At 58.9% G+C, this 26,195-nt stretch overlaps 1 protein-coding gene across 1 annotated transcript; it reads right to left on the reverse strand.

The window, feature by feature from the left end:
• Window positions 1-314: 314 nt before the first annotated feature.
• TMEM132E (transmembrane protein 132E) lies at window positions 315-25,779 on the reverse strand. The gene is made up of 9 exons (XM_036395354.1): window positions 25,679-25,779; window positions 13,481-14,366; window positions 12,259-12,399; window positions 8,720-8,912; window positions 7,887-8,030; window positions 4,262-4,467; window positions 3,417-3,696; window positions 3,149-3,340; window positions 315-2,504 (listed from the first exon to the last, which is right to left on the reverse strand). Exons 1-9 carry the CDS (start codon window positions 25,749-25,751, stop codon window positions 1,476-1,478), a joined length of 3,144 nt encoding a protein of 1,047 aa, XP_036251247.1. The 5' UTR covers window positions 25,752-25,779; the 3' UTR covers window positions 315-1,475.
• Window positions 25,780-26,195: the final 416 nt, after the last annotated feature.

The following is a 26,195-nucleotide window of genomic DNA, read 5'->3' on the forward strand; positions in this document are numbered from 1 at the left end:
CCCCAGACCATGGCTCGCCTGCCAGGGAAACTGAGGCACGGGTGGGGCTGCTCTCTGCCCACCCAGGCTGCCCAAGAGGAGAGGATCTTGGAGGGGAAACGCTCAAAACCACAAAATGCTCAGTCAAAGCTGAGCCATCCCCCAGCAGACCCCACAGCCACCCCCACCCCAGGCACCACAGCAGAGACAGGGCCCATGACAGTGTTGCCACTTTGCTTTTTGTTTCATTTTTTTCCTTTTCTGGTCTTTTATTTAAGAAAAAAAAAAAAAAAAAAGAAAAAAAAAAGAAAAAAGAAAAAAAAAAAAAGAGACACAGTGGTGGGTAACTTTCGATCCAGAAATAATCCGCTGCCAACTTCCACCAGGTGATGCTGGGGGAGTCCCTGTCCCCACATGCTCGGTGCCCATGGGGACAATTGCACAGCCCAGGGTACCCTGGTGTCCCCCCAAGGAAGGCTGGGGATGCTCCACACTGGGCTGGGAGATGGGGTGGCCCTGGGCTGGGGGGGCCCCTTGGGTGAGCCAGAGGGGCTGGGAGGTGCCACCAGCACGGGGGGACCGGGAGGCATCGGGTTATGGCAGTCAGAAGGCACCACACAGGCTGAGCCTGGCCCCGGGCGTCCCTGCTGGGCTGGCACTGGCGGAGCTGGGCTGGCACTGGGACACACAGGCCAGCTCCCATTGAGGGTGTCCCCAGGGCGCTGGGGAGCCCCCGCACCACATTCCCATCCCACATTCCAGCACTGGGAGGGGGCACAAAGCAGTGGCTGCCCCTGGAGACCCCAGCAGGGCTGTGGGGTGGAGGGGTCCCAGCACTGGCCCCATGGTGGGACAGAGGGACAGGCAGGGTGGGCAGCAAATGGCCCAACTGGTCACCCCCAAACTGCCCAAGCAGCCAGGGAGTGAGTGGGGCACAGCAGGTGATGGGGACAGCAGTGCCCTTGGCCCGTGGCCATTGTGCCCCCCACTCCTGCCTCCCCCAGCATCACCCAGCATGGGCCAACACCCCAAAATCCACAGGGTGACCCAGCACTCACCTCCAAAATTGTGCAACTGAGTGCAGCAAAGGCTGGAGGAGACCCTTGGGGAGCCCTCCCTCACCACATCCCTGCTGGGCTCCAGGGGGGAATTCGGGATCTCTCCCTTTTCCCAGCCCCTTCCCGGCAGGACCCCCAGCCTCCTCCTGCCCGGGCCACACGCACACCCTGAGCTGTGACCCCATCCCCGGCCGGCAGCTGGGGGGCCACGCTGTGCTGCTGCTCCCCTGGGACACCCGCTGAGGAAAACTGAAAAAAGGCCCCCCCGGAGGTGCCTTTGGACGGGGTGAGGACGTGAGACGTGCGGAAGAAGGAGCCAAACGTGGGTGCCCGGCCCCGGGGAAGCGTGGTGGTGGCGTGGCACGGCGTGGTGTGGCGTGGCACAGCGTGGCAGCCCCTCCCTCCCGCCCCGTCCCCGCTGCTGCTGCTGCCCCTGCGTTAAGCGATCTCCTTGATCCTGCGGATGTAGTTGTGGAGCTCCTCGGGGTCCTGCAGCCCCATGTCCTGGCACACCCACTCCAAGTCCTCCTCGTCGGCGATGGGGATGGAGTTGTAGGCCAGCTCGTCCGAGGGCATGGTGGCAAAGGTGGTGAACTTCACCCGCTTCCGTTTGGAGGTGGGCGAGTTGAGCGGGTCCTCGCTCTGGTCCCGCGTGGAGCCCCCCGAGGAGCCGTCCCCGCGCCCGTGCACCTGGCTCTGCACGCTGGTCTGCGAGCTCCCACTGCTGTGGTGGTCCCCGTGGCAGCAGGTCTGCACATTTTCCAGCGGGTTCCCCGGGCTCTCGGGCTGCGGGGAGAGGTCATTGTGAGCCCTCAAGGGCTGCCCGTTGCCCAGGAAGACCCAGTGGTGGGAATGGTCCATGTTGGTCTGGCCTTCCGGCGGGATGCGCTTGTGCCGGTACTTCAGCACAAAGACGATGCAGTTGATGAGGAAGACCAAGATGGCCAGGCAGAAGACGCCCAGCAGGGCGTACATCCCGATTTCCAGGTCCGTCAGCCCCCGCGTCACCTGCACGAAGCCGGTGGGGATGGTGGGGAAGTCCTCGGTGGGTTGAGACGCGCTGGACATCCGGCTGTCCTGGCTCGGGTCCGCCTTCCTGTCCACCTCTGCCCGCAGGGTGGTGCTGGCCCCGGCCTCCCCCAGCCCCGGCCTGCTGGACACGTGGTCGTAGTCGTAGGTGGGGTCCTCCTCGGAGCCAAAGTGGACGCGCACGGTGGCCAAGGCCGTGGAGAGGACGCTCTTGCGCTTGGTCTTCTGGCAGCTCTCGCAGATGACCAGCTCGGCCCGCAGCAGCTCCCCCGCGCCCTCGCTCTCCGCCACCACCAAGGGGAACGCCCGGTCCTGGGTCACCGACACCACCTTCTCGTCCAGGCTGCTCACCACCAGGTTGTAGTCCTTGGGGTCGTACAGGGACAGGGGGGCCGTGGTGCCGTCGCTGTAGGAAATCCACAGGCTCAGCAGCGCTTCCTGCGGGACCAACACAGGCACCGGTTGCCCAGCAGGAGGCTAGTCCCACCCCTTTGTCCATCCCCCATCCACCCTTTATCCCTCCATAATCCATCTCGTTCCAACCGCTCCCTGGTTTCTCTTCAGCCTATTCTTCTCTCCACATTTCCTGTGCTTGCCCAGGCTCAACCCAAATCCCAGATGTGGCTACCAGAGCTGGGCCAGGAGCTGTACAGGATTCCATCCTTCCCCATTGCCCAGCAGGAGGCCAGTCCCACCTGCACCCCTTTGTCCATCCCCCATCCACCTCTGCACCCAATTCATCCTTTATCCCTCCATAATCCACCTTGTTCCAACCATTCCCTGTTTTTTCTCCTCAGCCTATTCTTCTCTCCACATTTCCTGTGCTTGCCCAGGCTCAACCTAAATCCCAGATGCGGCTACCAGAGCTGGGCCAGGAGCTGTTCAGGATTCCATCCCTCCCCTTTGTCCCCACGGTTGTGTCCTGTCCCCAGGCTTGGATCACAGGTCTCTGTGAAGGTTTCTGGGGTGTTTTGAGGTCACCACGGTGTCGTGAGGACAGTGGATGCTGTGAGGGCTGGATTTGGGAGGAGAAGGTTGCACCCCAAGTTCCCCCCCAAGCCTGGATGCACCCTTGGCCTCACCTGCTTGAAGAAGCTCAGGGTTTGCTGCACGGACGTGCGGGCGATGATGGTGTGGCTGTTGCCAGGGCTGGGGTGGAGGGACAGCGAGAGGCTGGAGACCACCTGGGCCTTCAGGTCTGTGATGCTGACCTTCTCCTCCGCCACCGTCACCAGCGTCTCACCCAGCACCGCCTCCACCAGCGGGGACACCACCTGCAGGGGACGAGGTTCCTGTCACCCCCTACCAGCCCAGCCAGGCTGGCAGAGGGGGAAAGGTAGCCAGGGGTACCTTGAAGAGGGTGGTCCCTGGCTCCCGCCCGGCCAGCGTGGAGCTGTCCACCATGTGGGCCACCCGCGGGTCGTCCACGCGCATGAAGTCGCTGACCAGGTCGGTGACCTCCACCAGCCAGTCCGGCCCCAGCATGGTGACCACCTGGCCCGTGCCCTCAGCTGCTGTGGTGTGGAACTGGGTGAAGACCTGCAGCGTGGAGTGCTGGTACTGCAGGGCACAGCCCCGGCTCTGCTTCCGCTCATCCTCATCTTCCTCGTGCTCGCTGTCCCGCACCGACCTGCGGGACGATTGGATGGGTGGAATGACGTGTGGATGGAGCAGTGAATGGGCAGTGCTGCCAAGCTCCCCAAACCATGGCTCCTCAAGCCCCCCTCAGGAAAGGTGGCCAATCAAGGAAAAACAAGATGTCGTGAAAAAATGGTGGTTCCTGGGCAAAAGATGCCTGTTGTGCATTCAGAGGATTTATCAGGACGTGGTAACAGCAGGGTCACCAGCATCTCTGCCCACTCAACAAATGAGAGGACAAGGTATCTCTGCTTGGGATGGACACCTGGAGGTCTCTAGACCTTAAAAAAGGGACTTGGGACCTTGACTGTTCCCAGTTTCATCCAGGGAACTTTTGACCACAGCCAAGGAGCGATGTTCTCCACCAACCTTCACTGTGAAATTTATTCCTTCCCCATAACCTGTGTCCATGACCTCTCCCCTTTCCACCCAAGACCCCTGAGACACCTCTCTCCCCACGACCTTTAAAACCTCCTCATGAAGTAGCTAAGCAAGACAATTAACCCATGACCACCACCTCCACCTGGCCTTCTCCAGGCTGGCTCCTCAGCACCCACCTCCTGTCCGGCAGGATGGGCACCCTCCAGCCCTTGACCTGGCTCAGCCGGGCGTCCGAGAGCTCGATGTGCAGGGGCAGTTTGGGCACCCACACCGTCATCTCCAGCGGGGCCGACAGGTGCTCGTAGGTGAAGGTGACCCGGGCGCTCATGGAGCCCCGCGACTCCTTCCCGCTGACAAAGACGTAGTCGCAGCTGCTGGAAACCTGTGGGACAAGAGGGAGGATGGGAACGGTCCTGTAGGCACGGCAGAGATGCTGGCAGGAGGCTGGAAGAGCAGAATGTCAGCCAGCATGAATCCAGTTCATGCCCCCAGAGCAGGGATGCTCCCTCCTCCCAGAGATCCTGCTCAGAGGGAGATCCACACCTCGTGACCACCACAAAAAATGGCCTTTGACCCAGGTCCTCCAGCCAGCTCTTACCCTCGCTCACCTCACCAGGAACCTCCACTTGGTGCCTCAGTTTCTCTTTGGCCTCCACACTGAATTGTCCCTCAGCTAGAGGAACCCACGGGTACTTCACAGAGGTTGCAAATTGCTCAACCTGGAAATTTGCCCCAGAATCTCTTCCAGAGGAGGCAGCAAGAACAGACCCTTCTCATGCCTGTCCCCACCAGTGCCTTGTCCTCATCCCTCCTGCTAACCCCAGAGCAAGATTCCTGTGGTCTGAATGAATCCTCCTGAACCTCTTCTTGCTCCTCCTCTTTTAATTCCCACTTACACAAATGCCATTCATTAAATTTGCTATAAAACAAACCCATCCTGCAGGGGGGGTTCACTCATTACTGCCCACCTGAGCCAGTTAAGGAGCTCAGGGGACACCGCGCCAGCATCTCCTAGGGTTTGAGCTCAGGTCACCAGCCAACAGCTCCTTCCCAGCCAGAGTGGCAGAAGACAACCAGAAGGGGACTCCAGCCTCTCATCTCTGTCAGGGATTGCATCCGATTTGTTGGATGGTGAGGAAGAAGAGAACCCATTTGCTCAGCCAGCAGCACTGAGCACCTCAATAGCACAGAAGAGCTGATTTCCAGCAGTCAGGAATCCCTGGATTCTCTGGTGGCTGACAAAGGGCTGAGGCCAGGCTGCAGGTGGCTGACAGGGGAGGTGACAGCATCCCTATCTCCCAGCCTGTTCCTTGAGCACCTCTGGGCAACCAGATACAGGAACTTCGCATTTCTGAGCCCACAGCAGGGTTTGACTTCTACAACAGCCCCAGGAGCTCGATGCACGGTGTCCACGGTCCCCTAGGGCTGGTGGAGGAGGCAGAACCCTGGATCTGGGCTCCTGGGGACATCCCTGAGCCCAGGAGGGAAGGGCAATGCAGGAGGGTTTGTTCCTTGTCTTCCTATCAGAGGTACCAGCTCAGCAAGTCTGACAAGACAATCTCATCCATGGCGAGGCCTGAATAAAGATGAGCTCCCAGGTGAATCCTGCAGCAGAGGATCTCTGGATATTGTGCCATTTATCACAATAAACACGATGGGCTCTGCTTGCATTACCTCGGCTAATAAACCCCCCGGCACCTCCTTCTGGGCACCACTTGCTCTGCAGCCAGGAGGGGGTTGAAACTATGACAACAAAAGATCCCTGCACACCAGGCCTGTCCCGAAGATGGAGTGAGTGCAGATTAGCTCGGAAATGAAGCTTGTTCGGGGAAACTTCCCGGATTTACGGCGAGCTGTCAGGAACAGAGAGGCTGAGGGCTGCCTGGGCTCCCTGCCAAGCACCACTGCCTCCACTGCTGTGGCCAGGAGTTCCCAGCTTGACACGGGGACAGGCCTGGGATCAAGGGGACACGTTCTCCAAGGCCCCCAGGAGTGGGGAGAGTCACCATGGTCCTGGTGGTGGCTGTGGGTGAGCAGGGTCCCTGAGGATTTGTCCCACTGAGCTCCTGGGGGGTTCTCCAGGGGATGTGGAGTGTGGGGTTCTCAGAAGAGTCACACACAGGTGAGGTTGAGCATCTCCCACTCCCTGTGTGACCCTCCACAGCCCACAAGATCACCACCCATGTGAAAAATAGGAGGTGATTTCCACATTACCATGAGTGGTGATGTCCTCCCTGTACACCTTTGTCACCACAAAAGGGGATGAGCGTGACAACTCCCACTCATGCTCTCCCACCACATCCTTCAGAGCCACGTCCACAGCAAGCCCAGGACAAATTCCACGTTACACAAGAGAGCAACCACCAGGGAGCCGCCCCAGAGCGGGGAGAGGCAGCTCCCCAGCCCGCCCTCACGTTAAATTATTTACAGTAACAGATAGCACATCCCACTCCGTAAGCTGTGATTTATGGAGCAGGTTTAGAGCCCTGACACCGCAATCATACTCCCCGATCTCAGCAGGTAACTGAGAGCTCCCTCGGAAATGAAGCTCCAACACAAACACCAAATAACTCAGCAAGAAATGGCACAGGGCTCGGAGCAGGACGGGAGCCGGGGCCGGAGGGCTGCTCCCTGCATCATTCATCCCAGCTCCTGGGCATGTGCCTGCTCCCCCCAGGGCTGGGGACAGAGTGCCAATAGATTTATGAGCAGAAAGGCAGCACATTAAACAGTTTAAGTGTCTTGGAGTCCATCCTGAAGTGTATTATTGCTCCAGTGTTTTATCACGCTGGGGAGGACTGGGCTCCATAAATTAGAGCCGGTCCTGTAAATCCCACGGATGTGAGTTTTAGTCAAGAACTTGGGTAAGCACTTTGGGCCACTGGATGTCCCCCATGGAGAGCAAATCCCAGCAGGGACAGAGCTCTGCCACCACCCCTGTGGCAAAGAGGAGAAGGGGCTACGGCCTCCTGGAGAATCCAGACCCCTTCCCTGCCTCTGCCCAGCCCAGCAGAACACGGAAAGGGAGAGCTGGGTGCATCCAGACCCCTTCCCTGAGCATCCAGACCCCTTCCCTGCCTCTGCCCAGCCCAGCAGAACATGGAAAGGGAGAGCTGGCTGGGTGCACGCAGGGAGAGGGGTGGGAGGTGTTCAGGAGAAGGAAATGATGTCTGGGGGTGGATGGATGGATGGAAATGGTGGCAGAGTGACACGGGCAGGTGGGCAGATGGATTTATTCAGGGATGGAAGAATGTATATGGATGAACAGGGCTGGTGATGGAAAATTGGAGGGTTTGAGGATCAGGGGCTGCCTCAGGGCAGGGGCAGGGAGAATTTGGCATTGGCCCCATCAGCACCTCTCCCACCTGGATCTTCCCCCTCAGGTCCCCTTTTCCCTCCATCGTTCCCATCTCACCAGTCCCCTGATCCAATCAGGACATCAATGTCACTCAAGGCCCGAGTGCAGGCACCGATGGGAGCATGCAGCTCAGCCCACAGGGACAATATTTCCCCCTATCAGCACTGACTGTTGTGATAACCCACAGTTACTGCTGCTGCCATGGAAGCATCCCGTGGCCTCTCCAGGGACAGTGACAAAATGTTTGTCCTTCTCCCAACAGACCCCAGGGAGAAGCTTGCACAGACTGGAGCCACTGAGGGGTTGATGCTTGGTTTGGGTGGGGTTGTGAGCCACATCAGCTCAGTCACCAGCCCCAGCCCAGGGTGCTGTTGGGGCCAGCACTCCTGGAAGAACCCCAGCCACTCATGAGGGTCACAAGACCCCCCATTCCTCACACCCACCTTGATGATGTCCTCGTTGTTGGACTTGCACTCCACCATGGCCGAGACATCCACGATGGCGCCGCTGAGCTCGATGGCAATGACCTTCACGGGAATGGCCACCGTGCGCCCTGTCAGGATGGCTGTGTTGATGATCTCCGTGTCCTGGGGGTGGCAGGGAGAGGGCACCATCGTGTTAGAGGGCAGAGGAGGACCTGGATGTGGGTGGGATGGATGGATGATAGGTGGATGATAGGTGGATGGAGGGACAGACATACAGATGGATGGGTGGATGGATGGACGGACAAACAGATGGATGGGTGGATGGATGGACAAACAGGTGGATGGGTGGATGGGTGGGTGGATGGATGGATGGATGGATGGATGGATGGATGGATGGATGGATGGATGGATGGATGGATGGATGGATGGATGGATGGATGGATAAACAGATGGGTGGGCGGATGGATGGATGGATTGATGGACAAACAGATGGATGGGTGGACAGACATACAGATGGGTGGATGGATGGATGGATGGGTGGATGATGGGTGGATGATAGGTGGATGGACATACAGATGGATGGACAAACAGATGGATGGACAAACAGATGGATGGGTGGACAGACATACAGGTGGGTGGATGGATGGATGGATTGATGGATGGATGATGGGTGGATGGATATACAGATGGATGGATGGATGGAGGGATGGATGGAGGGAGGGCATACAGATGGATGGATGGAGGGACATACAGATGGATGGATGGAGGGATGCTATAGGGCACATGGTCCATCCCTCAGGGGGTGCCAACCCCTCAAAGCAGGTAACAACAGAGGGCAGGAACCTGCTCACCATGGCCAGGGGCACGATGGCCCTGATGTCCCTCTGGATGACCGTCAGCTCCGTGACCACCTTCTCCAGGTCGGGCGGGGGGTTGCGGCCCCGGTAGTCGATGTGCCACATGATGCGGCGCGTCACCGACTGGCTCGTGAAGTTCTCCATCTCGAAATCCAGCTGCATGATCTCGGACGAGGAGTCCCCATCCCTGGGCAGGGGGACGGGAGGAGGGGACACGGTGAGGTGGCTGTCCCAGGTCCCACGGACGCCCTGGGATAAGCACCAGGCCATCAGAGTCCCCAGCAGGCGTCCTTGGTGTCCCCAGGCTGCCAAGGGGGACTGGCAGTGGGTGCCACCCAAACCCAGCAGCCCTGACCCCACCTCTGCAGAGGCTGCTCCGATGGGATCCTGCAGATTCCCATGGGAATCTCCCCAGTGGGAGAGAGAAATGTTTTTCACCACCTCCCCCAGGAGGACAAAAAAACGTCATCAGCTCTGCCAGGGCTGCTGGGTGACATCACAGGGTGGGCAGTGGGGGGCTGCAGGTGCTGGCCTTGTCTCCCTGACTCCATCTTCCCGGCAGTGTGGATGGATTTACTGCTCCTGCCTGGACACTCAGGTCCCACAGGTCAGGTCCCGAGTGTCCCACACCCAGAGCACTCAGGAATGACAAACGAGTGTCAAAACATGAGCTCTGCCCAAGCTGCTGACTTTACAGGCCTTTCCAAGGGAATCCCACAGGGAAACTGAGTCACAGGAGAGTTTCAAGCCCACACAGCAGGCAGGACAGCGCTGAGCTGGAACATGGGACAGGGTTGTCCCCAGCCTGTGAGGGAGGACGGGCAGGGGGCATGGGAGAACAGCCCAGGACCATCAGCTCAGCAAACACACACAAATGAATGCCAGGGCTGAGGACAGCAGGACATGGAGCTCAAGGACAGGGTGGACACCACCTCTGGGATGTCCCCAGGGCAGGCCATCATGGCTTGGACACAACCCCACAGCCACAGCATGAATTATTCCTACACCCCATCCCTACAATCAAACCTGCCCAGACCTGATCCTGCCCTCCCAGCTCTGCAAATCCTTGGAGTGACACAGGGTTCAGCCCTGCCCCAAGTCAAACTTCACTGCTCCCCAAAAGTTGAACACCCCCAGAGGAGATCCCAGAGCCCCCACGAACCACAGCACTGGTAAAAGCCCCCCACAGAGCCAGCGAGGAGTGGGGGAGAAGTGAAATTCCAGTGGGAGGGAAGCCAGGACTGGCTCCAGTTTCATCTCAGTGCAGCAGCAATTGAGAAGGTCCCATCGATCTGGGGATGCAGGGCACAGCTGGGTTTCTCTCTAATCAATATCTAATGAGTGACAGGGAGCAGGGAGAGAGGAGAGCAAGAAGCTGGAGCTGCTCCAGGCCATGGCAAGCCCTGATCCCTGCTCCCTTCTCCCTCATCCCACAGCAGCTGTGATGGGCTTTGCAGTGGAGCTGATCCACAGGGGCTGGTGGGGTCTTGCTCTGCCCCAAGGCAGCTCTGGGCTTCAAGAGGAATCACCAAAGGCCACAGGGTTTAAAAAGCAGATTTGGCTGCTCTTCCAATGCCAGGAGTACCAAACCCAGCTGGGAAGAGGCAGGTCCAAAGGCACAGCAGAGCCAGAGGAGGTGCGGCAATGGGACCCCTCACTGTGGGGTGCCCCGAGGTGTCCCAGAAGTGCTGCCAGGCCCAGGCACCATCCCCTGCCCAGAACAGACAGGAGCCAGGCTGCCAGCATTGGGGGAACAATTGAGGATGCATCTCCTGGCCTGTAAAACACCCCAAAACGGCCATTCTGACCCCAAAGCTAAGGGCTCACAGCCCATCCCTGCACAGCCAGCACTGCCAAAAGCCCCCAGGGCTCCAGTGAAGCAACTCCTCTGTTTGCACAGCCTGGAGGGCAACACGGCTTGGAGTCATTCATCCTCTCCATTCCGTTAATATTTGATGGAGTTGTTTGTCTAAAAGGTGATTGTAATCACTTTAAATTCCTCCCCCGTCTCTAACCTTTGCAGGCTGATTGGAAGCGGTGCTGGCAGCGGGAGAGGGGGAAGGGGGACAGGATCCTGCTGCTGGCACCTCTGCTCTCTGTGCTGTGGGGTGGCCGTGCGTGGGACAGGAGGCTGCTGGCCCTGGGGACGCTCCAGGATCAGCCATGAGGCTGTGGCTGCTTTTTCTGCCTAGGGTTAGGGTTTTGGAAACCACAAAGCCCAGAGCTCCGGGCACACTGCAGGTGATCCCAAGGGGAACACAAAACTGAAACAACATGGCTTCCTTCCCAGCTTTTTCCTTGGAGCCAGCCCTAGCCCAGGGCTGCCTTTACTGCCTAGGGCTAGAGTTAGGGTTACATCTGAGGTTAGGGTTTTTAAAACAGAAAGCCCAGAGCTCCAGGCACACTGCAGCTGCAAAAGGCATCCCAAGGGGAACACAAAACTGCCAAGACCTGCTGTCCTCCACAGCTTTTTCCTTGGAGCCAGCCCTAGCCCAGGGCTGCCTTTACTGCCTAGGGTTAGGGTTATGCCTAGGGTTAGCATCTCAGAAACCACAAAGCCCAGAGCTCCAGGAACACTGCAGCTGCCAAAGGTATCCCAAGGGGATCACAGAACTGCCACAACATGGCTGCCTCCATGGCTTTTTCCTGAGAAGCAGCCCTAGCTTTTCAAGTGCTGCTGGTGCATTTTGGAAGCAGCGGGATGGAGAAGGAAATCCTGCTCTACTGTTAAGAAATTGGTTCTGCGGGGCTTTGGAGGTCACACCAGGGCAGGCAGAGCTGAGGAGATCTTTTTCCAAGAGACTGGCCCCAGATCTGCTCAATTTTTGGGTGGAGGACAGAGATGTGGGCAGATTTCCATGGCGGAGGATGGAATGTCTTGACCACATCCAGTTGCTTTAACCCAGCTCCTGGAGACACTTGTGTCCCTTTCTCCAAGGCACAGTGACAGAGACATCACTGTTGTTTTCCAGCACTTCAGAATCTTTCCTGCTGCTGTTTGTGACCCCACGCCATGTTCTGCCAGTCTCACATCTCCCCTTCAGGCTGAGAACCCTCTGAGGTCTCAGCTTGGCTTTGTGGGTCCTTTCTCCTTCAGATCATTCTCAATTCCATCTCCAGGGCTCTCCTCAGCTGCTCTTTCCCAGACTTTCCCAGAGTCTCAGGAATGTGTGAGCAGGGCAGAACTGCCTGTCTCAGGTGCTGACTTGGATCCTGCTCCCCATCCAACTCATCCATCATTTTAGGGCTCAGATGGGACCTTGCCTTTCCCCTCTTCCTCCCCAGAGGAGACACCAGGATAGACAGCAAAGAGCTGCTGCTTCTCACAGCATTAAAACCTAATAAAAAAAATTAAAACTCTTCCACCCCAGACTAAGGAATCCTCCATAGCTTCACAACTCAGCCCTGAAATCCTCAGTTTAAATCCTCAGTTTCCCCTGCCAGCACCCAGGTGGCACAGCAGCCACCCAGGCAGAACTGCTCCAGGCCCAATCCCAGCACTCCCCTGGCATTCCCAGAGGTGCAGCCCTTACCTGGGCCCGGCCCCATCCACCCTGGACACGTCCACGGTGGCAGTGGAGTGTTTGCCACCCGTCAGCAGCTCCGAGCTCACCAGCCACTGCCCGCTCCTGGACTTGGTGCTGAGCAGGTTCACACCTTTCTTGGCCTTCACCCTGCAGAGAGCAAGTCAGGGATGGATCCTCACCCTCAGGCACTCCTGGATCCCCTGGGATACCCTCCCGTGGCACGGGTGGAGTTTTTTCCCTGATCCCTTCAGGCTGTGGGAAGCATCACCCAGGCTGGCAGCAACAGCCCATTCCAGCTCCTGTTTCATGGCATTTTGTCCCTCCAGCAGGAGTTTGGACCCCCAGCCCCAGTGCTGCCCCCAGGCATTGGGCACCCCTGGGGTGAAGGACAGGGGAGCCTGGAGCACCACATCCCCCATTCCAGAGGCCACAGGGACACTTGCAAGTGCCCTTTGAAGAGGCTTGGCCAGGGTTTGTGTCCCCTTCTTTAGGGACACGCAGTGATGGGGGTCCCCCCTGCACACCTGCCCACAATGGGGCTCTCAGCACCTCCTCCCCACCACCCCATTCTGCTCCCACCTGGTTCTGGGGCAGGAGGAGGGGATATGGGGGATCCCCCTCACTCCACAGCAGCCCCAAGGCCGTACCACACCTTGTCCCCAAAGTGGCTGGGAATAAACCCAGAGCTGCTGGCAGGATCCCAGTGCAACTGGGAGCACTGGGAGAGCAAAGGCAGCAGTGCACAGCGGCAGTGCAGAGGACAGCCCTTCCCTTTCCTGCAGGAGGTTCCCACTGCAAACCCATGGAATTGCTGGGTTTCATCCAGCAGTTCCATGTGCTGGATTCAGAGGCCAGTGTGCCAGGAATAAAGCTCTGGATCCAAACCCTCTAGCAGAACTCAACTCCTTTCCCTCACCTCGCCGTGAAGCCTCTCCACCAGAGGTAAACCTGAGCTCCTGCATGCCTGGACTTGTCTCCAAGTTCCCAGCTGCAGCACCCAGCCAGCCAAAGGTGTCTCTGAGGTGAAACCACCACAGTCGCTGCCCTTGGTCAGGCAGCAAGGGCCAGATGAGCCCAGGCATGTTCCATCTGGCTGTATTGGTACTTAATTCCAATAATTCCAGATATTCCAGACCTGCCCCAGCCTCCAGCAGATCCTACAAACACCCCACCCTCCCACAGCTGCTTTTCCTTGTCAAAAGCAGCGGGGACAGCCCCAGGGCCTCACCTGAGGGTGAAGTGCTCCACCGTGGAGTTGGACATCAGGTAGAGAAGGATGCTCAGCACCTCCCCGGGCTTCAGGGGCTTGTCGGGCAGGCGGATGAAGACGTTTCCATCCAGGTGATGCTCCTGCAGGGCGGGCCCCGGCGGGGGCTGCAGGAGGCTGACGCTGCCGATGCGCAGCAGCGGGTGCTGCGTGGGACCCTCGGTGCGGGCCCCGCCAACCCCACGGCGAGCGTCCCCCAGGCACTGCCCGGCGCCGTCGGGGGCGTGCAGGGTGTAGTACAGCTCTGCCTGCTGGCTCTCCACCTCCAGGCTCTCGGGGCTCTTCCTCCTGCCCAGCGGCACAGCCGAGGGGCCGAACCAGGCATGGGGCAGCTCGGCCTGCACCAGGCACATGGCCAGGCTGCCCCGCAGCCGGCACGAGCTCTTGAGCTCGCGGGCGTCGCGGAAGGCGTGGAGCCGCACGCAGGGCAGCCGGTCCGTCACGTCGAAGTCGTCCCAGTCCCGGCCGGCCACGTAGAAGAGCACTTGGACCACAGGCTGGCTGGCCACCAGCCGGGGCTGGACGATGAAGGCGCGCACCTTCCAGTTGACGGTGAGGCGGTCGGGCACCTCCAGGGTGCTGGAGGGCTGCAGGTGCTCCTTGGGCAGCACCAGCCCCGTGCTGAAGGGCCCCAGGGTGACGTTGAGGACGGGCAGCTCCTTGGTCTGGAAGACGACAAAAGGCTCGGAGCGCTGCAGAGGGGCGCTGCCGTTGCCCGCGGGGCTGGCTCCCAGCTCCTTGAGGAAGAAGGCCAGGCGGGTGTTGGACAGGCGGTAGCTGACGGGCAGCAGGATGGCTCCAGGGGGATCAGCAGGCTCAGGGCTGGGGGCTGGGCCCTTGGCGTGGGCTGCAGAGGGGAGGGAGAGCGCAGGTTAGTATGGGCATCCCCTCTGGAACAGCTCCTGAGCAGGGAATGCTGAGCCAGGCAAGAGCAGAGCAAGGAGGAGTTGAAGTTTCAGCTCCCCAAACCAGCAAGAGCCTGGCTGGGTTTCTATGCCACAAACTAAAAATGCAGAAGATCCCAGGAGCTCGAGCAGAGGCAAAGCCACCCTCATGGGGTGGGGTGTCCAGGGCATGCTGAAGCCACGTCCAGCTTCATGTGGTCCCTGGGGAGCCCAAAGTGTTGTCATCTTATTGCAAAAGTTCCATGCCTTCTTGGTGATGTCTCATGGGCAGCTCCTCACAGCACTGACTCCTTCCTCACAGCACAGCCAACAAACTCCAGCTCTCTCCTCAGCCAGCTCACCCGCTCTTTTGTAGCACTCATCCTCATGGGACACAGCAGTGGCCTGTTAAGGGCAGGCCTGTTCCTAATCTTTGGTAATTAGTCCAGCAGCAACTCCTCAGGGGTGAGACTGCCTTCTGCAATATCTTTATTTTCTTACATTCTATCCCCCCACACTGAAGCACTGGTCACCCACCCCAGCAGTGCCTGAACCAGCACAAACCCTTCCACAGAAACAGCCACAGGGCTGGCTTCATCCCAGCTCCATCCCTGCTTCCCAAGGCACAGATGCTGAGTTTCTCCAGAGGCTCCTGACCAAAAAGTTACATCCAGGTTAATTTTTGGCTGGCAGATCCCACCATGTATTTATTATTATCATCAAGGATTTCCTTCTGCTTCTAGCTCCCAGATCACCCAGGGAAGGTGGCTAAATCAGCCCCCAGACCTGCTCTGTCCCCATAGCTGCCTTAAGGGTGGTGTCACAGCCAGTCTGTCACCAGCCACCCACCCAGGGGTGTCACCCACACTCTGCTGTCCCCATGTGATAAACCTGTCCCAGCCCAAATTATTCCAGACCTGGTGGAAAGATGACACGGGTGATGTTGGTGCCACTTTGTGCAAACCCCAGCAGCACCCAGGACCCTTCAAAACTCCCCTTTTGTCCTTCATTTTGATCAATTTTGCCTTAAAAAAAATAACCCTAGGTCCGGCAGAGCCGGGAACGCCTGCCAGCCGAGGGGCAGAGCTGCCCGAGCCCCTCGGAAGGATCCGATTACAGCGCTGCGAGCAAAGGGAAAACCCACGGAAATCTCCCTGGGAAAGGCGTTGTGCTGGCAGCCGCGGGAGCCTGGAAGACATCTCAAGGTCTTTGCCTTCTCCAGGGGCTGCCAGGAATTCCCAGGAGGGCTGGATCCCCCCCGCTCCCCTCGGCTCCCCGCATCCCCCGTTCCCGGCGCTGATTGCAGCCGCTCCCAAGCGGCTCCCGAGCAGCAGAGCCCAAATTACCGGTGTCAAACCACGGCGAGGAAAGGGCTGGATGTGACGGCTCCGCTCCCGGCAATCACTCAGTCCCCCCCTTCCCTACTGGGGCTTTGGAGCGTGCCAGGACCTGGAGGAATTTTCCAGCCCTAAAAAGCGACCCCAGCCACTTTCCTGGGGGCTCAAGGGATGCAGGAACCCCCGGCCCAGCCGCTTTCCTGGGGGTTTAAGGGATGCAGGAACCTCCAGCCGCTTTCCAAGGGGCTCAAGGGATGCAGGAACCCCCAGCCCAGCCTCTTTTCTTGGGGCTCCAGGGATGCAGGAACCCCCGGTCCAGCCTGGGAGGTCTCTGCTGCGGGGCACAGGGGAGTTAAGCAGCTTAGAGGGCTCATAAAAGGATTAGCACTGGATACGGGACAGGCAGAATCCGCATCCCGGGATGGAAGCTGTCCCGGAGCCGGGCAGAGAATTCCCCGGGGCTGTGGGAATGCTGGGGATGCGCTGCCACAGCTCCGGCCCCTGCCACCCTGTCCTGCTTGCTCTGCCTGTTTTCCCATCTCCCGGAGAGCCAGGAGCTGCAGGAGAGGCGCTAAACCCTGGGATGTACCCATGGGAGCCCCTCTGCTCAGTGACACCAGCGCTGCTCCAGAACCAGCAGCTTTCTGCCCTCGTGATTCATGGAAGTTGTTTTCTGCTGTGAAAGGTGAAGGGTTGCATCCTCCTGCCACCCTCAACGAGTGGAAAAGGGGATTTTTTTCCCCAAGGCATGAGATTATTTGAGGAAAAGGATCCAGCAGCTGGAGCAACACGAACTGGACCCACTTGGGTACAGGGAAAGGGGCTTTGCTCAACCCACACTGAAACAGCATCAGACTTCAGCCCTCCCAAACCTCCAGGATCAGGACATTTCACAGGGAAAACCCACCCAAGTCCCACCCAACTCACTGCCCAACACAGCCCCAAGCAGAATCCAGCCTTGAGGCGCTGCAGAATTTCTGGTGTCACCCTTGAGCAGGGCACAGGAGAAGCTCTGTGCCAGCCTGGTGAGCACCCCGTGCCTGCTGCGAGGGGCACCCTCTGCCACCCACCCTCTGTCACAGGGTTTGGGCGCCGTTTGGCCCCTCCAGCACCCATCTCCTCCCTCCCTCCACGGGGATGGGTGCTGGATAATCAGGGTTGGGTGCAGCAGGACGAGGAAAGCGCCTCCCAAACTCTTTTTGGTGCCACAATGGGGACAAGCAGGGTGGCCCTGTCACAGAGCCCTGCACCCCGGCCGCGCCAGCTGGGGCAGGGACAGGGACAGGACCAGGCTGGAGATTAATGGCATGGCCATGATTAGTTGAGCGCCGGCGGATTGGCGGCACCCAGGGAAGCGATTTCCTTACCAGACAAAATGCATTTAAATGATGCTCTAATCTGTAGCCGGGAGGGGACGGGAGCGGCGCCTCCCTTCCCTGGCCCTAAACTAATCCCGACGGGAGCGGGTCTAACCCAGGCTGGAATTACAGCCAGAGGGACGGGAGGGAAGGAGAAGGGAGGCAGGAGGTGCGTGGAGCTGTGGGTGTGGGAAAGGGGGAATAGGGATAAATAAAACAGGAGGGAGAATGAAGGGATGGATGGATGGATGGATGGATGGATGGATGGATGGATGGATGGATGGATGGATGGATGGATGGATGGATGGATGGATGGATGGATGTCAAAAGTGACTGGACAGCAAAAGAGCAGCTTCAGGATAAGGAAAGGGGGGAAAGGAAAGGGGGGAAAGGAAAGGGGGGAAAGGAAAGGGGGGAAAGGAAAGGGGGGAAAGGAAAGGGGGGAAAGGAAAGGGGGGAAAGGAAAGGGGGGAAAGGAAAGGGGGGAAAGGAAAGGGGGGAAAGGAAAGGGGGGAAAGGAAAGGGGGGAAAGGAAAGGGGGGAAAGGAAAGGGGGGAAAGGAAAGGGGGGAAAGGAAAGGGGGGAAAGGAAAGGGGGGAAAGGAAAGGGGGGAAAGGAAAGGGGGGAAAGGAAAGGGGGGAAAGGAAAGGGGGGAAAGGAAAAGACCCAGCAAAGAAGGGTGCTTGGAAAGAGACAGGAAGGATGGACAGACAGCACAGCTCAGGAGTGTGCAGTCCCCACAGCGCTGTCCCCTGCCCGATTTCCCTGTCACCCCTCACGTCCCCCTCTGGCCGGCTCTGGGGCACAGAAGGGTTAAGCCCTGCCGGCTGGCTCTGCCCTGCAGCCCTGCCGCCGCTGTGGTGAGCGGGATTTGCAGCACCTGACCTGCATTCCGGGTTTATTGGGCCGGCACTGAGGGGTCCATCTGGCCCCTTCCACCCCGGCAGCTCAGCACGGGCAGCCAGGGCACAGCTCCCCGTGCCTGGCACATCCCCGCTGCGCCGGGGGCTCCCCGCGCTGAGCAGCCACCCCCAGCCCCACGGTGGGACGGGGCAGGACTCCCGTGTGTCCCTCGGGAAGCTGGGGTGGCCTGGTGTAAACACACACTGGTGACCCCTTTGTGGAGCCCCACATCTGCCCCGCCAGATGTGCCCCAGCCGCGGGGCCAGATGGGCAGAGCTGCTCTGCCTGCCCGGGAGGGCACGTGGGGACAGGGGCAGCGCCCTCCTGCCCTGCCTGAAATCCCAGACCTGGGAGAAACAGCCCCCAAAGGCCCTGCACACCCTCCAGCATCGGGCAGGCGGGTGCCCCATGAGAACGAATTCATTCTCGTGTTCTGCCAGTCCTGGGGAAGAGCTCCGAGCAAACCCAAACTCCTGCAGGGGATGGGAGGGGACAGCACCACGTGAGGTGGCAAAGCCACCCCAGCAGCACCTGGTTGGGCTTTTAGGGAAAATCCAGGATAACAACATCCTCATCATCTTCATCATCATCATGACACCCACTCCTGATGCAGGGGATGCTGGGCTCAGCCAGCCTGGTGGAGAGGAGGATGGACAGACTGGATGGAGCCACCAGCTCCTCAACCTCCTTCCCCTCCTGCCCTGAATCTCCAGAAAACGGGGCACAGGCAGAGCCTCTCTATCCTGCTGCCCCCATCCCTGCTCCCACCTGCTCTCCTGAGACTGAAGACCCTCCTCCTCCTCCTGTTCCAGAACCAGCAGCTTAGCCCAGCCCAGCTGTCAGCCTTGGGATCACTGCAGCCACGCTCCAGGGGGGAATCTTGATCCTGGCTTATCCCCTGGGCCACAGCAGGGGCTCCCGGGGCTATATCCCCACTTATGGGGGGAAAGCACACAGGGAAAGCCCTGGAGAGGAGGGAGGGGAAGTTTGAGGTCAGCCCAGGAGGGCTCAAAGCTCTCTGGATGTTAATGGGTGGCACTGGGGGCTCGGAGGATCAATGGATGAACACAGCTCCAGGGCATGTGGGACTCCAGCCCCAGCTCTCACAGCTCCTGCCAGGCTCCCGTGGTGTCCCAGCTTGGAACAAGGCAAGAGAGCTGTCCCCAAAGCAGTGGCTTGAGCTGCCATAGTGATAAAGCCACCCCAAATGCCCGGGGAGGGGTGGAGGGGGTGTCACTCTCCCTGCCAGAGAGCTCCACCCCAGTTCCCAGCCCAGCTCGGGGCTCCTGTGGAGGGGTTTTGGTGCCCACCAGTCCCCAGGACCACCAGTGCTCCTCATCCCCAGCTCCAGTGCCATTCCAGGGTGACAAGGTGACAATTTTAGCCCTGAGCAGGGTGATGATGGCAGGACACACCCAGAGGAGCCAGTGGGGTGATGGATCCCCCCAAAACCCCGAGAACCAGGAGCCCCCAAAGAGGACACCCAGCCTGGATATTCCCCACTGGACACCTCTCACTTCCCTTTGCTTCCACCCCATTGCCCTGAGGATCCTGTGGATCCCAGGCCCAGCCCCAAAATCTGTTGGTTCAGGCTTTGCCACCCCATCCATCGGGACCAAGCACGAAGGGAAAACAGGGGTGGCAGCAGCCCCAAACACCTGGGATGTGCCACTTCTAGAGATGCCCCACACCTGGAGCTGATCCCAGGGAAGGGTCAGGCTCAGACATCTCCCAGCCTCTCCTGGGAATCCCTTCCCTCCTCATCCCACAGCACTGACCCTGCCACCCCACACTCCCACCCCAGTGGGGGTCAGCACCTCCAAACACCCTAAAAAACAACAAAAAGGGAGAAAAGAACCCTCCAGGCCTCCACTAAAACTCAGCCAGCCCCAACATGTGCCCCTCTCCACTCCACACTCTCAGGGTAAAAAAAAAAAAAAAAAAAAAAAAAAAAGAGCCAGGAATTAAATACAAATCAAAAGCAGAAAATACAGAGAGACCCCTCATGGAAACCTCCAAAACATCCCCTGCAGGCAGAGCCTTGGAAATTGGTTTTGGTGACATAAATGACAACAAGCTCCCCCTTCCCTCTGATGCATCCAGAGCCTCCATCTCCAGTCCCAGCTAATTGGAAGTCAATTAAGTGAATAATTGTTACAAATGTGGAATCACCTTCCCCTGGCACACAGCGGGGAGAGCGTGGGAAGAGCAGGGATGCTCCTGGAACTGTCCAGGAGCCGTGGCAGGGATGAGCTGGGGATTCCCATGGCTCTGAGAGGTTAAACTGCTTCCCAAAATCAGCCTGGGGTAGGAATTTAGTGGGAGCTGGATGGGATGTGGAGTCCTGGGGTTGGAGTCCTGGGAGCATCAAGAGTGGATTCTCTAACACAGGGTTGTGCTTGGTGGGCTCATTTCTTGTGGATCCCTATGATTTCTCCCTCTCCCGAAAGTCCAACCTGGCTTTTCCATCAGCAGGAGCAATAAAATCCAGTAATACTGGTGGGACATATCCTGGGATATTTTTGGGGGGAGAAGCAGCGTGGAGCAAAAGGGAACCATTCCAGGGCTGTGCTTCCCCCAGGAAATTAATAAAAGGGAATAAACAAAACAGGGGAAGAAAAAACCAACAAACCAGAGACCTAAAGGAATAAATAAATATGGCCTAAATGGGATGTGCTGTGCAGAGGCACAGCCTGCCATAAATTCCTGGAGCCAGCAAGGCTTTTACACAGCAGCTACTTTAGAGCCATTTCCACAAATCACGCAAGGGACAGGCTGGGGGACAGGGAGGAGAAGGCTTTTCCAGAGGAGGGAGAAAAAAAGAAGAAATTAATTAAAAAGGGGGGATAAAAACAAGGACAGGGAAGTGGCTGATTATGAATGTCCAGAAAGGAATGGGAGGGGAGATACCCTGGGATGAACAGGGCAGCCTTGAATGCTCTGTGGGGCTGCTGAGCTGGGGGAGCCCCATGCTGGGAGCAGCCCAGGTGGCTCCTCCTAAAAACCACCCTCGGGAGCCAGAAATGGGAGTCAGGGACAGGGACAGCAGCTCTCAAGGGACAAACCCCCAAAACCCCACCACAGGGACAGAGGCAATGCAGAGACACCCCTAAGGCCACGTGTCCTGCTCGGATCACCCCATCCCCTGTCCATCCCTTGCCAGGAGCAGGAACATCCCCCCAGCACCCTCTGAACACTGATTTTGTCCCCAGGCTGCCCTGCCCAGCACTCCAGGCTGTGCCCAGCAGCACCTTCCAGAAGGATTCCAGCTCGTTCCTTTCCCTCTGGCGGCGCGCGCTGGAGCTGGATTCGATTCCAGAGGATTTCCCAAGGGAAACCCAGCCCCAGATCTCAGGTTTGGGGTCCAACATCAGCCCCAGACCCCCCAAAAGCAGGGCTGGGAACTGGTAGCAGCTCAAACACAGCTGGAATTCATCCCCTTCCCTGGCTCCAGGAGAAGAGCTGATCCCGCAGCCGCACCGAGCCGGCAGCAGCAGGGATTGCATTCCCAACCTGATTTATCCTCCAGAGCAAAACCACAGCTTCTCCTTAAAGGAAAAATAAATGAAAATTAATTCATTCTCATGTTTTGCCAGTCCTGGGGAAGAGCTCAGAGCAAACCCAAACTCCTGCAGGGGATGGGAGGGGACAGCACCACATGAGGTGGCAAAGCCACCCCAGCAGCACCCGCTTTAGGGCCTTTGGGGAAAATCCAGGATGAGAAATATTATCCAGGTGGTGGGAAAATGCTCACCAGAAGGTGAGAGTGGCTTCATCAGAAGATTGAATTGGCCTTGGTGGTGGTGTCCTCCCCCAAGGCCAGGGCAGAGGTGAGGGGGGATGAGGGACATGGGACAGGCCAGGAGCAGCAACAGGTCAGGGAGCAGCTCGAGGAAAAGGGAGAGGCACATCCTGAGGAACAACCTCTGTGTGCCAGCCCTGGGCTGCTGGTGGCACAGGTGACAGCCCAGAAATCCCCCAGCCCAGCTGGTGCCTCCAAACGTGGCTGGAGGAGCCCAGAGCTCCCAAATTCCAGTCAGGGGAGATCCAGCCCCCTTTTCCCTGGGGAATGGGCAGCAGGATTGCCTCACTCCATCCTACCAAACCATTTCTCCTTCTGCCACCACAACTCCCAGGGGAGATCTCATCCCCAGAGCCACCCCTGATGTCCCCAACCCCATCCCAGCGTGTCCCACCCCAGGAGCAGCCACTTCCCTGCCTGCCTGCCCGGGGGGCTGCTCGTTAGCAGAGTCACGTATTTAATAATAAAAGATTCTGATTAGATTAGCAAGAGTGACCTTTTCCAGATGGATGGGACGCTCCTGTGGTGGCAGTGACAGGCGCCACGCGGGAGGGGACACCCAGCAGCTCACACACACCCAACATTATTTTGGCCAGGCAATGCAGGAGCTAAAAAAAATCAGGTTGTGCTGTCTAAGCTGCCCTTCCCTCACCCACCGTCCCCCAGGGTGATGCCACTTCCCCCTGACTCCCTCCACAAGAGGCTCTGGAGCTGGGATGTGCTGATGGAACATTGGGCATGCTCTGCAGGATCCTCAGTTTTCCCTTTTTTTGTCTTTTTTTTAGGATGCAGAGGAGCTGGGAGAGGGATCTCAGCAGCTGGAGTGGTTTAAATAGTAGCACTTAAAAAAAAAATTCTCAAAGAAATAGCCAGGTTTCCAAAAATTCCTGAGCAATCCCCAGCCATGAGGTGCTGCCACCCCATCCCCTGCCTCAGTTTCCCCCAAAAGGACAGACCTGGATGAGGAACAAACCCTGTGGCTAGTGCTGCCCAAAATCATTGCTCAGAGGATCTCCCTCAGCCTTTTTCCTTCCCTCAGAAACACCAAGAGGGCAAAAGGGGGAGCAGAAAAGAATTTCCCAAGGGGGAAATTCAACTTCATACCCCTAAATCCCAGCATTGAGCTGGGATTTCAGGTATTGGGGTTTGGGGTCACACAGGGGCACTCCAGAGCCAAAATCCAAAAGGAATATCCCTGCACATCCCCCTTTTCTGTGGCACCAAAGGCAAAACTTGTGCCAGCCTTAACCCAGCTCAGAGGCCGGGTCCTCCCCCTTTCCCCACCTACCCAAAACCCCATTGCCCTCCCCTGCTCCTGGGAATGCTCAGCTGCTCCGAGCCCACCCCAAAAGCCGGCCTGGGGGCTGCCAACCCCGGGAGGGGTTCCCGGGGCACGTTCCCGGTGTTCCCTGAGCAGAGGCGGGTGTAGGTTCCCGGTTCCCGGCAAGTTATGGCACATCTCCACCTGCTGGTGTGAAAACCCCGGAGCTGGAGCTGGAGCCGCTCACAGGGACGGGCACGGGGCTGGTTTGGGGTGTGTCCCCCGCTGGGTTTGGGCTGTCCGGGCTGGAGACCCCGGCAGGGATGGAGCCCTGGAGCACCATCCTGCTCCTCCAGGATCCCACTGGCCTGGGGAGCGGGGGGAGCCAGGGATGGGATACACGGGATGGGATTGCGGGATCCAGCACAGGACCCCAAACCTGCCCGGAATGGTGGCACAGGATCACCCCAGCAGAGCCTCCAGGCTCGTTTGGGAGCAGGGAAACTGAGGCACGCTGCAGGGAGCTGAGGGAAGAGGCAGCGCCCAGGTTCAACCCTACAGACAGCTGAAATCATCCCATAAACCCACAAATCCCCCGTGCTGCATCCCAACAGGTCCCAGCACAACTGCACCGAGCAGACACCACCAGCATCCATGCTCCACATGTCCATCTGTCCATCCTGGGGCCATCCCACTCCAGAGATGCCAAAAAAATCCCAAAACTCCCATTTCTGGGAGCAGCTGATCTGGGGCCTCGGCCAAGCAGCTCCCAGGGAGCGCAGCAGGAGCAAGGCTGGCACGGAGGGCTGCTCTTAAATAAAAAACAAGGGGAAAAGGGAAAAAGGGAATGAAATCCTGCAAGCAGGAGAGGCAGGCACTGCTTCACCACGGGCTGACCCTGCTGCCAGCCCGAGCCATTTGGAAGGAGCTCTGGAGAATCAGGAGCTCTCCGTGGCTTTTTCCTCCTCCCTCCGAGAGCTTTATTCGTCCACGAAAGGCCAGAGAGGGCAGCTGAGCATCCTGGAAGGGGAATAAAAACTCCTGGCAGAGGTTTCCCTTCCCGTGGGCACAGCCCTGGCACAGGCCGCCCTCACCCACCTCACAGTGGCACTGGGGACCCCCCCCGTGATGGGGACACATCCCCAGTGATGGGGACATGGCATCCCCCAGCCCAGGGGACACATCCAGGCCTGACCCAGAGGGTCCCAGCAGCAATGGGGGATCAGAAACGCCCAGGAGAGGATGGGGAGCAGGGGGCACGTCCAGCCCCTGCAGCAGAGGCCACTCCCCGTGGATCACATTCCCACAGGGATGCTTCCCACAGCCCAGCCAGACAGCTGGATCTGATCCAGGCCAATGGGGCAGGGGGGGATCCTGCTGCCCTCCAGGCTGCCAGACCCCTGAGCTGGTGCTCCCAACGAGCTCTGCCAGCAAAGCCTGCCCAGGGAGCACCCCAGGAACAGTCTGGGGTGGGAACAGGGAGCTCTGCCACCCCCGAGGATGCTACGGAAACTTGTGGCTCCACAGCCGGGAGCATCCCTGCTCCTCCACTGGGCTCTGAATTTCCAGGCTGGAAAACCCCTTCCAGCCCCCATCAATGCTCCCAGTATCCCCCTCCTCATTATTTCACCCCTCCTCAAGCTCTTCCAAGACCCCCAGGGTGCTGCAGATGCCGGCAGAGCCCTGCCTGAGCCCCCAAAGTGCCTCGGCCGTGGGTTGTCGGTGTGACACAGAGCCAGGCACAGTCCAGGGATCTCTGCAGCTCCTGGAGGGGTCACTCAAGCCAGGCAGTGTCCCCAGGACACCCCGAGCCCGAGGCCAGAGCCAGGTGCCCCCCCAGACTGCAAACAGCCCCTGCTTTCTGCTTGGCCGGGCCGGGGAAAGCGGCTTCGGCCAGGGCTCGATTTTAAATGGGAAGCATCCACAAAAACCATTCCTGGAAGCCAGCCCTGTGTCCCTCGGGGTCTGTGAGCCCTCGCTGGCCCATCACAGCCCCCAGCAGCAGGTGCTGTCACCAGGACAGGCCGGGATGTCACCGCAGCACGGCAGCGCTCGGGATGCGACTCAGAGCAGGGCCCCCAAACCCCAGGGGTGGGAGGAAGGAGGGAGGGGGATGCCAGGGGCTGCACCCCCACCCCAAATCGCTGCCACCCGGGCAGAGCCTGCCCAGCAACTCGGCACAGAGCGGGGAAGTGTCTGGGTGGGGGTCTGGGGGATCAGCGAGTGGATAATAGCGGATAAACCCCTGATCCTGCCGCTAAAGCAGCTCTGCATTAAGGAGACAAGAGTCGGGGGGGGAGTCAGGGGACACCCCCTCGCCTGGTGTGTCCCCCTGCCACCCTGCTGGCAGCCCAGGCTCTGCCCAGCCCGCTCACAAGCACAAGCTGTCATTTTATTAAGCCAGGAATAAACTCTAATCTTCACCCATTTGGCTTTGGGGGGGGCTCCGAGGGAGCCAGGGAGGGGGTGGCCGTGGGAGGGGGGACCCGAAGGGACACGGAGGTGCCCCGGGGTGGGAAGATGGTGCAAAGCCCCGTATTGCAGGCATGGATAAAATAGAGATGTATTTGTAAATATTGCCCCCCCCTCCATCTCCCCCGGTGCCAGCACTTACCGGGGAGCAGCAGGGAGCAGAGGCAGCAGAGCAGCGCGGCCGGTCCGGGCAGCATCTTCTCCAGAGAGGCCATTGCAAGGTGGGGGGACAGCCAGAAAAACCAGTGGGGGAGAAAAAAAAAAAAAAAAAAAACAAAAAACAAAACCGAGGCACCCCAGCGGCGGAAAAAAAAAAAAATTAAAAAAAAATAATAAAAGGAATCCAAACCAAGCACCGAAAAAAACCCGCAGAAATCCCCCTAAATCCAACCACGTGCGAGCCGGGAGCAGCAGCCAACGGCGGAATTTGGGGAGGGGGGGGGGAAACCAGGTTAGGGGGGGCTCGGCTTTACCCCCCCCCAGCTCAGCGAGCAGAGCTCCCCATCTCCGGCCCCCCACCCCTCCCCAGCCCGCGCCCCAAAGCTGCCGCAACCCCCCCCCGGTGCCTGCAGGGCGGCCGGGGGAGCGCCCAGCCGGCGGGGGAGGGTCCCCCTCCTCTTCCTCCTCCTCCTCTTCCTCCTCAGGAGCCGCGAGCGGGG

This window comes from Molothrus ater, chromosome 21 (assembly GCF_012460135.2).
Source record: "Molothrus ater isolate BHLD 08-10-18 breed brown headed cowbird chromosome 21, BPBGC_Mater_1.1, whole genome shotgun sequence".
Taxonomy (NCBI): Eukaryota; Metazoa; Chordata; class Aves; order Passeriformes; family Icteridae; genus Molothrus; species Molothrus ater.